Source organism: Condylura cristata, unplaced genomic scaffold, assembly GCF_000260355.1.
Source record: "Condylura cristata isolate star-nosed mole 26May11 unplaced genomic scaffold, ConCri1.0 scaffold00033, whole genome shotgun sequence".
In the NCBI taxonomy this organism is placed as follows: domain Eukaryota; kingdom Metazoa; phylum Chordata; class Mammalia; order Eulipotyphla; family Talpidae; genus Condylura; species Condylura cristata.
Genome location: NW_004567134.1, coordinates 2,082,539 through 2,095,886, shown reverse-complemented (window position 1 = coordinate 2,095,886; position 13,348 = coordinate 2,082,539). Strand labels below are relative to the sequence as shown.

Below are 13,348 nucleotides of genomic sequence, written 5' to 3'. Positions count from 1 at the left end.
CCGAGAACATGACTTGAACCGCGCACCGGCAGAGGAGCGTCCTCTCTTGCCCTACTCACCGCGCCGGAGGGAGGGTCCCTCCTTCAGGTGAGTCTCTAAAGCGTCCTGCTCATCGTCTCAGAGGCTGCCACCCGCGACTCCCAATCCGGAGAGGACACGTCCCGCCCTCCCCCAGCCCAACGCGGTCCCCTTGACCTCGGGGGCTTCACTGGCGGCTGCACCGTTGGTTTTTTCAGTCAAATCCTCCCGTAGGCCACCAACCGGCGGTGATTGAGCCAATGCCAACACTTCTTCCTCCGCCTCGCCAGCAAGTCTCAGCCAATCGGAGATAGCCGTGCTGCGGCGTGCCGAGCTCCTTAACGACGGCTGACGCCTGCCCCAGCGTTGCCGGGCAACCAGAGAACGCGCAGCTTCCAGCCCCAAAGCTGCAAGCTGGGGAGCTGGGAGCTGGTGGTTATGTCTGCGCTGCAGTCATCTCACGGGGACCTAGATCCTTGCCTGTGGACAGGTTTCCTACGCACCAGCACCATGGGCTTTCCTGGGCTTGGTGTCCCCAACTTAAAGCATTTGAAATGGAAAGTGTGGGAAACTGCAGCGTCTTTGGTTTCAAGAATGTCTACTACTGAAAATCAGGGTGTTTAGTTTCAAGAATTTCTACGACTAAAAATGAATTCTCTTCCAAAGCAACGAACTAGTTTGAGAAGAACTAGTGCAATAGGCCAAATTTGGCATTAAATAGTTTTGTTACTCAAGGACACTGCACGCCTTGGGCAATGAGAATGCAGTGCTGTGAAAGAATGAATGGGATTTAGGGTATCTTATCACTAATTTCTTATCACTAATTTCTCTTGTAGCCGTGGGCAATTCTCTTCACGTTTTGTGAGTGCTTGAAGCTTCTTTACACAGATGCACCCCAGCACACACACACAATTGCATTAGGTGATGTCTTTAAAAAGATCCTTAACTTCACATTAGAAAACTTCCAAAAATGAATTAATACTGAGTGCTCAATTGGTGTCAAGCACTCTGCCAAACTCTGTCCTGATTATTTCACTTACTCTTCATAGCATCATCTGTTAAAGTCATTATTTCCCATTCCAGTTTAGAGAACTCTAAGAGGCACAGGGAATTTCCAAGGCTGCCTACTATAGTAAAGCACCTTTCCTCCATCTTACTTCCAAACATTATCAAACTGATGTTTTTTTTTTTCAGTACAGAAAACACAGGTTATATATACACTGAAAATATAGCCAAGGCCTGTAATTTGTTAGTCAAAAACAAGCAATAAGCCATTAAAAACAAACAAGGCGTGGAGTGGGACGCTCAGTACTAACATGCTGAGCACACATCCTGTCATGGAAATGTGTGTGTGCTCACCACACTGCGACATTCTATTCTAAAGAAGTGGGTCTTTAAAATAAGGACAGTAACAGACCTGTTTTCTTAAAAGGGCTTTACTTTGTGTTATTTCATAAAAATATTGAAATACTCATTGTGAAACACCCATTATTTTGTTTCATCATTTCCCCCAGGTTCCAACCTCTTTTCTGCCTCACTGAAGCATATGGTATCTATCAGGAAGCAGGAAGAAGAAACCCTATTTCCTCAACCCATCCCTCCCTCCTCAAGCTGAGAGACAATGCAGCTCTTCTAATAAAGCAGAAAGACAGTGTCCAACATCTAATTAAGTAGACTTTTATTGCTTGTTCAACTTCAATAACATCTCCAAAAAATAGTTTTCTTCTAACAATTATGAAACAAATTTGAAAGGCAGGATCATTCACATTATAGACTTGGACCAAGACCAGTACTTCATATAAATGAAAAATATCAGTTCTACATTTTAAAAGCTTAATTTACTTTGGATTTTATTACAAAAGAACATATTGTCATTATAATTATAAAAGTCATAAAAATTAGAATGTGCTCTGAAATTATAACAAGCTATCAAATATTATATAAATGAACAATGAAAATCAATTTCTATTTATTGAAATGTAGTAAACACTGGAAGATAACCCTCCCCTACAAAAGAAAAAAATTAACATAAAGCAATAAACGAAAAGCCACAACACACACACACAAAAACAATTAATGCACACAAAAAAAAATCTGACTGAAAAAACTGCGAAAGTCAATATGTGGTAATTAAATTAAAATTTTTTAAATGATCTTTAGATGCTTCTATTTCCAAGCTATGTTCTCCTATCATTGCTTATATTACTTTTTGAAAAGCTAGAAGAGACCCAATTTATATTAAAATTGCCAGATTTTGAACACTATTATTATAAACTTTGAATGTCCTTGAAGTCTTAAAATTTTTGTTTTAAAAAATAATTGGTCTAAACCAAAAAACATTTCACATATTTGTACTGAATATAATTAACAATGATATGATCTACATAAATATATTTAAAACATTAAGTTATTTAATTTAAACATTTTTTAATTACAGTGCTATATTAATGGCTTACACATCTGAAATCTGAGCACATTAAAATTGAATTCACATGGTAAGACTGTTGAGTACATTTACAAAACTGACATACATGATGTTAACTTTTAAAACAGCAGTTCTGGTGTCAGACCTCAGTTTCAGAAACTTTGTTTTTTACAGAATTTTGAACCTGTCTCAATGAAAGGAAAAAATTAGAAAGTCATTATATACATCCATAAATTTTTAAGTATGTAGACAAACAGAAATTTTTTTTATGTCAAAAACCAAGGTTAATAACTTTGAGTGGTAAAGAAATCTGCTTTATAAATACATATATTAACACATAAAAAATTCTACTGAAAACTTGGCAAATATGAACATTGTGTGCCACAGTTTTTAAACTTAGGAGATTTAAGATTGATAATAACATCATTCACACAAACTCACACACATGCAGTAAAAGACTGTGTTTCATTTCAGCATGTCTAATATGATTATAGAATATACAGAATCATACTTTTATCATAAGGAAGTTTAGTTCATTGTTTTCTCAAAAGCTGCTATTTTAGAGTGAAACAGCAATCAAAAGAAAGTAAATTTCAGATGGTCAACATCAGGATCCATTATAGTCTTTGTAAACAGCATCTATAAATAAATAAAATAGGTGGAGAGAAGATATCCTGAGGCGGCTCTGTGGCCAGGGTATTCAGTAGCACTAAGCTCCATTCTGGAAACCAAGGCATCTAAGAAAGTGCAGGGCTGATTATATGAATTTATTTTGCAAATGGAGTATGTACAGTTTCAACTATTTTGCACCTTGAGGTAAATATCAGTACACAGCAATTACTACTGCTCATTTACACCTATGTTAAGGCAACATTTAAAAGTCAATATATGTAGTAAGTTGTATTTTTCACTGTCTTACAATTGAATGTTATCCATGATTGCTATTTTTCAGAGTGGCAAAATATCATTACCACATAAAATAAGCAGTGAATTACTCAAACAGGAGTTATTTTTGCTTTTCAATGGAGTAGTCATATCAGATAATTTTGTAAGTCAAGTAGTCAAAAGAAAACAGAAACCATTTAACAATCAGAAACAGTAAAAACATTTTTTGAGTGCAAACTAATTTTGTAAGTTATGGTTTTTCTGGCACCAGACAATTATTATACACAGTTAAATAATATCACAGAAACACTATGATCCCAGGTAGTTTTCAGTTTAAATTTTAAAATCCCTTGCTGTAAATAAGTACATTTGTTAGCCCTATGATGTCCAAACACGAGGAAATTATGTGAGGAAACCTCCTGTTCAGGCCACCAGGGGAGCTTTAAAAATAGCAGCAAATACTGGGGTCTTTGGAAATGCTGCTGCTGCTGCTGTGAGTGAAAAAGAATCACGTCAATGGAAGCTCACACACAGTACAAGCACCGCAGGTAGCGGCTAATATTCTATCTCAGTTGCTGAGAGAGTCAAAAATTCTTTCAGGCAGTACCAAATTATGCCAGCTATATTTTGTAAAGAAAAGTAGCTACATTTCCAACCTCTCATTGAAGGCAGAGGCTGGATCCATTATTGTAACCAGAATGTGACAATATGGTCTCAGAAGGGGGAATTACATTAGTTATTTAAGTAGTTAGTATGCATCAAAACACTTTAAAATTACTAAAATACCAGCTTTTGGCATTCCTCATGATCCTCTAGAAGATCAATTCTTAATATTTATGTACTTCAATTACAAGTGATTAAAGAGAGCACTGAAATCTCATAAAAATTTTCATCCTAATATTCACATCACCATTTTTGATATTTCTGTGGCTTCTCAATACTTATTTGGTTGTTATAAACTATCCTCATGCCAGATCAGTTTCACAACTCCATTCATCCAGTCCTACAGGCTTAACAAGAACAACATTTATTTATTTCATGTAGAGCTAAGAGTATATAAAAGATGACTAAAAAAAACTTGCTACAAGTTAAAAAGCTCAAAACTCAAAACACTAAACAACAAATGCTAACACAAAATAGGAAGAATGCCATCAATCTGAGCTATACATAAAATGCCTAAATTTCTTTTTTAAAGTACAAATATGGCAGTGCTTTATATCAAAGATGTAAAATCTGTCAACTGCATTCAGATAAAAAAACATAAATGCAAGTGAGCACCAATTATTTACATTAACAATTTACTTTGTATTTGTTACCTTTTCAAATGTTTATATAATAATTAAGCATATCAATTAAAATAAATAAAATATTTTAAATTGAAATCACCAATAACAATCTATTAAATACTACCTATACAATCAATAGAAAGAAAACAACGTAAACAGAAAATGAAAGGTAATTCTTATTAGGGTAAAGTAATACTGATCATCAACCCTTTTAAGAGAATTCTGACTCCTGATTATTTAATCATACTACTTAGAAAAACACTCAAGAACTTGAACCTGATATATACTAAACCACATTTTAAGTGAAAGACAGCTAAGGCAAAGAACAGAGTGGGCATTCTGGGTTCTAATAAAGTACTAGGATCAGAAAAAATTCTACAAAGGCAACAAAATTTATTATAAATTGGCATTTTATAGCTTCTAAAATTCAAAACATTATAGCTAGTATGGGGGCTAATTATAAAATCACCTGCAATTTTACTTGCCTATATGAATGGAACCCTAAATGCAGAGGGTCTACGATTTATTTTTCAATTAAAAAACAAAGGTCAACACTATTGTTCTTCTCCAGAAAGTTTCCATTGTTCGACTTCTATAGATGAAAAAAACCCCACACCTGTGACGGACAGCCACATAAGTGAAGCGCACAGAGAAGCTTGGGCATGTCACCATTTCTCCCGAGCAATGGCAGAGACTTCCTTTTCTGCCCAAAAGCACTAATAGAAATGAAGTAATAAGTGAAAAAATTTAGTAAGTCAAGTACAAATTATTAATACATATCACTTAAGGTTGGTAAGAATTGCCAATGAGAAACAATTTTTAAGAAAAATAGACTGAATGCCTTTCGCTACATCATTGTAGGAAATGATGTAGGGAAAAAATTTTCAACAGAATAAATATTTGGATAGTAAGAGCCATGTACCTCACTTCTAAGAGACCACTTCATTATATACACAGTCTCCAAGGTGCTCTTAACAAACTTGAGACACTACTTCAAAAATCCCAGTAGTCATGCATAAACAGCATGACATTCAGTATCATTGTATATAGTGACATGAAACACACACACATCATATATATATATAAGGTGAATACATGTATGTATATATATATCTGTGTATCTGTATATATATAAAATTCTTCTTGGTTCAATTCTATAACGAAGTTTCAGCATCCATGTATTTCTTTGTTGGTTCATCTTCAACATCTATTTTCACACTCACAGGTGCTTCAGGGCTATTTAAAACAAAGAATGAGATATTATAGTCTAATAAACATGGCCAACAATAGGTTTCCACAATAAACCTTTTGAAATGACTACAAATATTATACATACATGGCTTGCAATATTTTCTTTTCACAACACTAAGCTTTTTCTTAGTCCTTTTTTTTTTTTAATGTTTGCTATTTACAACAAAGAGGGGTTCCTTAAAATTGGTTTGCATGGGACTATGTTTATTAGTTTTAGTTTATCTATGAACAGTTGTAACATTTGATTTATTTTATTGACAAATCTATTACAAATTAATCTTTGTTAATATAAAAATAAGCATCAAAATTTTAAAAACTTATCTTTTTCTTTCTAAATTTGTTTCCAAATACATGATCAAACACATATTTTCTATTTTCAGGTTAATTCAAATGTAATGATTATACACACACACACACACACATACATACATATGGATTTAACTGATTCAGTGGTAACCCATAAATATCTGGAATAAATTTTTTTTCAAAAGTATAAAAAACACATGGTTTGCTGACTTCTCTAGGCAAAACTAAAGAAAGTACCCCTCCCACTACCATTTTTGTCTTAACATAAGCCAAACATTCTCTTTCTTTCCATAATTTTGAATGAGGGAAACCCAAGTGAAACGTAAAAGTATAAAGAGACTACTTTTATCATAATTACAAAGGAAGTTCTGGTCCTGGAATGCTGACAAGGCATGAGAAATTATTCAGCACAAAAGGAGCATTTAGTGGAATTCTGGCTGCATGGAATAATCTAAAATGACTAAGACCTTAAATATTTTATGATCAAAGATAAAAGAATGGAAGCAGTTGAGCTTTAATATGAGAACTCAAGAAATGATGGTAGAGAAGGAAAAAAAAAAGACATAGAGCAAGTAGGAAGAGTAAGTTCCTAAGAGGAGGCAGGGGAAGGGTGAGGAAAACCTAATCAACTATTATCAAAAAAGAAAGTGGCCCAATAGCTGTGTGACTGATTGCTTGAAAGAGTTTTGATTTGATGTCCAAGGAGAGTACATAGATACTCAATATACTCTGGGCCCCAAAATATTTATTGAATATGAGTAAACAAATACCTTATAGGACCATGCCTGATTTTCCTGAGACCTAGAGATTAAAGTATTAGTGATTATCAAACTAGAATCCCCCAGGACTCAAGCCTTGAAGTGAGGGCAAAAGAGAGAAAAAAAGGGTCACATAACAAGAAATGTGGTCATGAAATAGTTTCGGTATATGGCCCATTATAACATGAAATGGTCCTTTATTATCATCTCAAAAACGTTTATTTCACAAAAAAAAGAGGCTAAAATATAAAGTAAAATAAAGGCAGACAAGCATGTTTTACTTTTTGCTTAAGACCACCAGAGAGCATGACTGAGATAGGATTCAATTAGAGTACTTACAGGAGTTCCTATTATCTTGCCTTGAATCATTTTTGATGTTTTACACATGTATTTCACACTACACCATAGGGACAGATTCATTTATTAAAGAATACCTCAAATTCTCTTTTTGAAATAGGCATTATAATATCAAAGTAACAAAAACATTATCAGTACCTATAACATTCAATTCCAAGACATAGTAAAACAGTGGATAGGGAGGTAGATGAAAGGAAGAAAGGAGGAAGGAAAGATGATTTGTTAAGGAAGGAGAACATAAATTATACAAATGGAGTTAAACTGAATAGTTTTATTGAACATCTACCCATAAGAAAATGGAAAGTTGATCATTGTTAGAAAATGTGTAAATAGGTACAGCTACCTCGTGTTAGGTCTGGTTACTTTGGCATTCTCAGTGTTCATGGAAAGTGCCTTCCACTGTGCAGTTTTGGCCATTTCATCTGATATGTTAACAACTGAGGGGTCAACACTGAAGAATAAATACACTTTCTGGTTAGTATTCAGTACTTGCAAAGGCATTCACATTGTCATTCTTATTCTCTATATTTTCTTTCATTAACTTAAAATTGAGGAAATTCTTGTCATGCTTAAAACTAAGGTCTAGCAAGATATCAGAACTGTGGAGTTCTGCTACAAAGGTTTCATGGGGAATTGTCATCTTTCTTCAGAATTAAAACTGAAAGATAATTGGTACAAATTTCAATTTCATCAAATATCCAAATAAAGAAAAATTAAGATAAAAAATTTTTCTTTTATAGCTTTTAAAAATACTAGAAGATGTTAGGAATGGTAACACCTGAACACTGAAAGCAGGACTGCAAAAGGATTAATAGAAAACACAAAACAGCTTTAAGTTGACATTCACATTTTTTTGTGCCAAACTGTTACTTTACCAAGTTTATCAAAATCAAAAGAACAAAAGCACTATCCTTTTGTAAGGGGCAAATGTAAGCATTGTCTCTTAATCTATGAAATATTGCAAAAATTATTTCAAGACGCCAAATCCAAGTAATATGAAGTGATACGAAGTTAATAGAAATGCATTTGTACGCCCATTTTCTTCACCAAAAGAAAAACATTTCATGCAAACAAATGACAAGTACAAATGTCAAATTAGATTTTAAATTAATGTGACAGCAGGTAGGTTGTAAATTACTTTACAGCCATCATTTTGAAATGCTAGCTTTCTCTGTTCACACTTTAAATTGGAAATGTCATTTAAAATTTAAGACTAGAGAAATGTGATGTTGTCATTAAAGAGCCTCTGAGAATGCCTGCCTCACCAAATCAATTTTTCCAAAGTGCACAAAATGTGAATACCAAATTCACTAAACATCTACCTTGAGACTCTGCCTGCTCTGTGAAGATGTTTCTTTGCTTGGTTGCCAAGTTGAAGGAGAAAATTCTTGTCATCACTAAATATGCACATACTCATACTTTTTTGTTAAATATCAGACAGTGAACATATATACTTCACTTAAATTTATCAAGGCCCATGTATAATCACACTGAGAAAGGGCTCACGCAGGACCTAGGACTCTTAGGAACTAAGATATAAATAGTGTCAGCAAATTGGGGACTAACTTATAATCATCATGAAAGTTTCTACAACCAACAAAAGTTAATATATTAATTCAATTCACATTACAGAATTTAGCAAAGCAGAGCACTATATATCGTTGGATATATTAAGATGGTTATGCTTGGCATCTAATTTAAAACACACAAAGATTTAAGGAAAAAATTATGAAAATTATGACAGTGATACCAATGATGACAATTAAAATTAATGTGGACAGAGGGAAATTATTTGGTAAATTCATTTATCAAACTAATCAGCATGTGTAAGTCCAAATATAATCCCTAAAAAGTATTTAAAAATAGTTAAAATGAGAAAAGGCTGAAGCTGAAGATAAATGAAAACAAACCTTTTTTTAACTGGTCAGGGAAGGAGCCTACATTCATTCTAAAACTGATTTTTCTACTACATACGCTAATAAGGTAAGGATTACACGTATAGAAACAGGAATCAGACATGTATAAAATATTTTGAATCTTGTAAGACAATATCTACATCCTAACGTCTATATATTTACTTACGAAAATGTAAATAAAAATCAACAAAATCACATAGGATGAACTATTTTAATAATTTTCCCATAATATAAGCTCCCACTACCTATGCTCAAATAACCTTAGGAAATTCTTTAAGAGACTTCTAAGGCCTTTGAACATAGTTCTGTATTGGGAGGTTACCAGAAAATGGATTACAAACACTATTTTCTAGCATACACTGACCAGAGCCCTATGAAAGACAGAAAGGAACAAATATATTGTTAAGTGGTTAAGAGCTGAACTTCATGTACCTGACATTACACTACATGGAGTGATGAAAAAACAAACAAATTTTGTGTGCTTAGCGTAGTTGTGAATTGGCTCTGATCCAAGTCCGGCTTTTCCCTCACTCCCGCTTATCAACCTGCGAGCGGAAGGAGCACCAGACTTCCTATTCATACTGCACGGAGCTCTCTTTTAGTTGATACGCTAGATTCAGTTCTGTTATTTTTAAAAAATAGTTATTGCTACTTTAAAGAAGTACTAAATAGCTTAGTCATACACTTGACATACACATAAAAATCAATGTTACAAAGCAAAACTATATCTTACCTGTATTTCAGGGCCTTAACTGGAATTTGCAGGAGACTTCCTCTTTCAAATGGAAGGTGCACAGTGTCACCATCACCTTGAAGCATTCGTTCAGCTTCCTTTAGAGCACATATATGAAGAGATTACTTTTCCCAGAATACTTCCAGGAGGGAAGTATAATATTTAAATGTTATATTTAAACCAATTAAATATTATTTTTTTAAAAATTACAAACCCAAATTGACAATATTGTTTAACTATAACATACATGCAATGGCTGCAAAATTCTTGACCAGTATGAACATATATTTATAGCATAAAGCGAAGCCAGTAGTTTCATTTTTAGATGGCTATAAGCTTCATTCTTGTAAGTCAATCATTCATACTATCTAAATCAATTTAGCTACATAAAGTTAATTATCAAATGTTATGTAGGTAGATAATGTTAGTATTTTGAGAATTCTCATGGCTTCCAACACGATATGAGCAAGACCTCACTTGAACAAGGCAGGGCTTTTCAATCTCAGCAACGTTAACACTTAGAGGCAAATAATTCTCTGTTGTAGGACCACTCCTGTTCATGGAGTATGTTTAGCAACATCTGATCAGTGGACGCCAGAACCAGCCCTCCAATTTTGAGAACCAAAATTGTCTCAGATTTTGAAAAATGTCCTCTTAGGAGAAAAGTTGCTCCAAGTTAAAACCAACTTCCCAGGGAGAAACGGACCATAATATTTGAGGAGTGTAAGAGACTTCCTTAAAACAAAGTTTTGCTTTCTCTGCTCCTTCCTGATGTGTTTAATGAGAAAGTGATAGTTTGAATTTGGTAGCAATTTTGACCCATGAGATGATCCCGTGATTTTGGGAATGGAAACTGCATGCCGAGCAGTGAAGCATTTGTGGAGTGCTCACACTAGCTCAACCCCAAGAGGTATGTGAAAAAATACACTGCAACTGAATTTCACTATGATACTGGAAGTATCAGCCAGTTCTAAAAGGGTACTTTATAAATAAGAACATGTTTGAAAAATGAAAAGCTGAGAGCCATCTACACAGATAGTATTAGAAAAAATTCTTAACATTAAAATTTTGGAGTCTCAATTCAAACTATTATTCTAATTAGTATCCTAATTAAAAATCCTAACTTGTTCAAAGTAAACATAAAAGCAGTCATTTTGAAAACTGTTTAAACAGGACTATTAACATTTTAAAATGTACCTCTTTTATTTGCTTTTCAAACAGTATATGCTACATAGTGACTATTTTTATTTAAGTGATAGCTTTGAGTTAGTTGTTTAAAAAATAGGCCAAATTCAGAATATTCATGTAAATCTGAGAACATAAATCAATTAATGGTACATAATAATGGACATAAAGACTTAAGTTTATGCTCTCTGGCTTAATAAGGTCCTATTTTTTTTGTTGTGTATGCCAGATTATTAAAGCACTAAAATATACTTGTGTATTTAATGTTAAATTATATAGAAAACTATGACATAGTTATTTGATGTTACCCATGTCCTGATACTGCTTAACTCTTCTAATTAATTATATGCATGCTATGTAATTTAAAAAATATTGATATGGGGGCTTTGGAGGAACAAGTTGTAAAATGCTAAGAGCTTTTCTTTGGGACAAGTTAGTTTAACTGGCCTCTTTCTGCCCCAATACTCATTTGCAAACTGAAAACAATAAAAACAACTACACTTTGTAAAAACAAGGTCCTTAGGAGAATTAATGGCGCTGATGAGCTTACAGTAGCTGTAACAGTGCCTGCTTCTTGGCACACGTAAACGTCTGAATGGTATCAATTTAAAATTTTTGATGAGTGGATTAGGAAGATGTGGTATTTCTACATAACGGAACATGAACTCAGTTATAAAAACATGAACTCTGTTGTTTGTAACAACATGAGTGGATGGAGGGGATATTACTAAGCAAAATATGTCAAAAGGAGAAAAATAAATACCAACAGTTTCACTTGTATGTGGCATATAAAGAACAAAAGGTCAGACAAAAACAAAACCTAGAAAACTGGGTGCAGAATTGAGGTGATCAGGAGAGGGTAGAATGGACAAGGTCAAGGATACAGGGTGCCTTAAGGGTAATGTGCATTGAAGGGTAAAGCCTTGACCTATAAATACTACATAAATAGGGTTGTAAACCAAAGTTACCTCCAAAGAATTTTTTTTTTTTTAAGAAATAAAATTTTGTCTTTTTACCTCTTCCTCTTTTTTCTTTTTGTCATCTTCTTTCTTTTTCTTACTTTCTGGCATGAGATCATCAAGCCAACTCAATTCTCTCTTTGTGAAGCATAGGTCCATGAGTTTGCGAATAAAGACTAATGCAAGAACCTTAAAAAAGTGGGAGAGATAATTAAGGAACATCCAAAACAAAACAAAAACTGTAAGTCACTAGAAAAGAAAGTACTAACAAAAAAGTTATATGTTTTATTTAACACACCCACATACCATGTTACTTAAAGGGAACTGAGTAAACTGTATTTTTTAACTTTCTACTCAAAGATCTAAAAGAAAGGTTTTTTTTTAAAGATTTATTTATTTATGTATACAGAACTGGGGTACAGGCCGGAGGCACAGGGGCGGTGAGAAGATTTACCAAAGACACAGTGGGGAGGGAGCAGAACAGGCAGACAGAAGAAGTACACAGCTGAGGGGAGTAGCGTGTGGATCAGGAGAGGTCTGCCACGCCATGTGGGTCAGCTCTCTGGCAGGGATCGAACTTGTGCTGCAGTGGCTAAAAAAGGTCTTTTAAATCTTCTTTATAAATTCCTTGGACAGTAGCTCTTAACCTGCCTGGTATGTTACACATATTTTCTCCCAGTTCAAAATTTGATTTTACAGTGTTTTTTTTTTTTGCATATATAAAGTATTTAATTATGATAGTTACTTGTATCTATCTTTAGTGTTGGATTACCCAATCTTCTTTGAAAAGTTAAGTTTTCAATCTAGACTTAACATGTGTATTTCTTTCATAAAATGGTATTAACGGGGAAGGCAACCTTAACTAGCTATCAGTATACAGTCAACTCTTCTAACACTATTACTAAATGATCTTATATATGAATTCCCACCTTTAATGAAATAATCTGCTTAAAATGTTCAAGTGGTATGTTCTAATAAACTTTGGGAATTTTTTTGCCCACGTTTTTGATCTATTTGTCTCTTCCTGTGACAATTCTGTATTGTGCTAGCTACCATAACTTGACAACAATTTAAAAATAATTAGCTATTAAAGCAGTATGAGACATCATGAGAAGAATTAAGTCTCTCACTCCAGAAGCCTAGAAGTCTAACTTCCAGACCTGTTAATTTCTGGAAGAGAGGTACTGAAATAATAGAATTAAAGAAACACATTGTTCTGATGGCTTAGCTTTCTATAATGAGCTATATTTGTTTCATATATATCCTAAA

The 13,348-nt window shown here is 33.8% G+C and overlaps 2 protein-coding genes across 2 annotated transcripts in view; both read right to left on the bottom strand.

The window, feature by feature from the left end:
* NEK10 (NIMA-related kinase 10) overlaps nt 1-158 on the bottom strand; it is a 158,568-nt gene extending 158,410 nt beyond the window's left edge. Inside the window, exon 1 of the mRNA XM_004692270.2 lies at nt 60-158. The gene's annotated coding sequence lies outside the window, so the exon portion shown is untranslated. The remainder of the gene's footprint in view (nt 1-59) is intronic.
* Nucleotides 159-1,685: 1,527 nt separating this feature from the next.
* The window catches only part of SLC4A7 (solute carrier family 4, sodium bicarbonate cotransporter, member 7), a 188,767-nt gene continuing 177,104 nt past the window's right edge, over nt 1,686-13,348 (bottom strand). Inside the window, exons 24-27 of the mRNA XM_012732071.1 lie at nt 12,137-12,268; nt 9,936-10,033; nt 7,630-7,737; nt 1,686-5,850 (exon numbers count right to left, since the gene is read on the bottom strand). Coding sequence (XP_012587525.1) covers nt 5,769-5,850; nt 7,630-7,737; nt 9,936-10,033; nt 12,137-12,268 — 420 coding nt within the window. The 3' untranslated portion in view covers nt 1,686-5,768. The remainder of the gene's footprint in view (nt 5,851-7,629; nt 7,738-9,935; nt 10,034-12,136; nt 12,269-13,348) is intronic.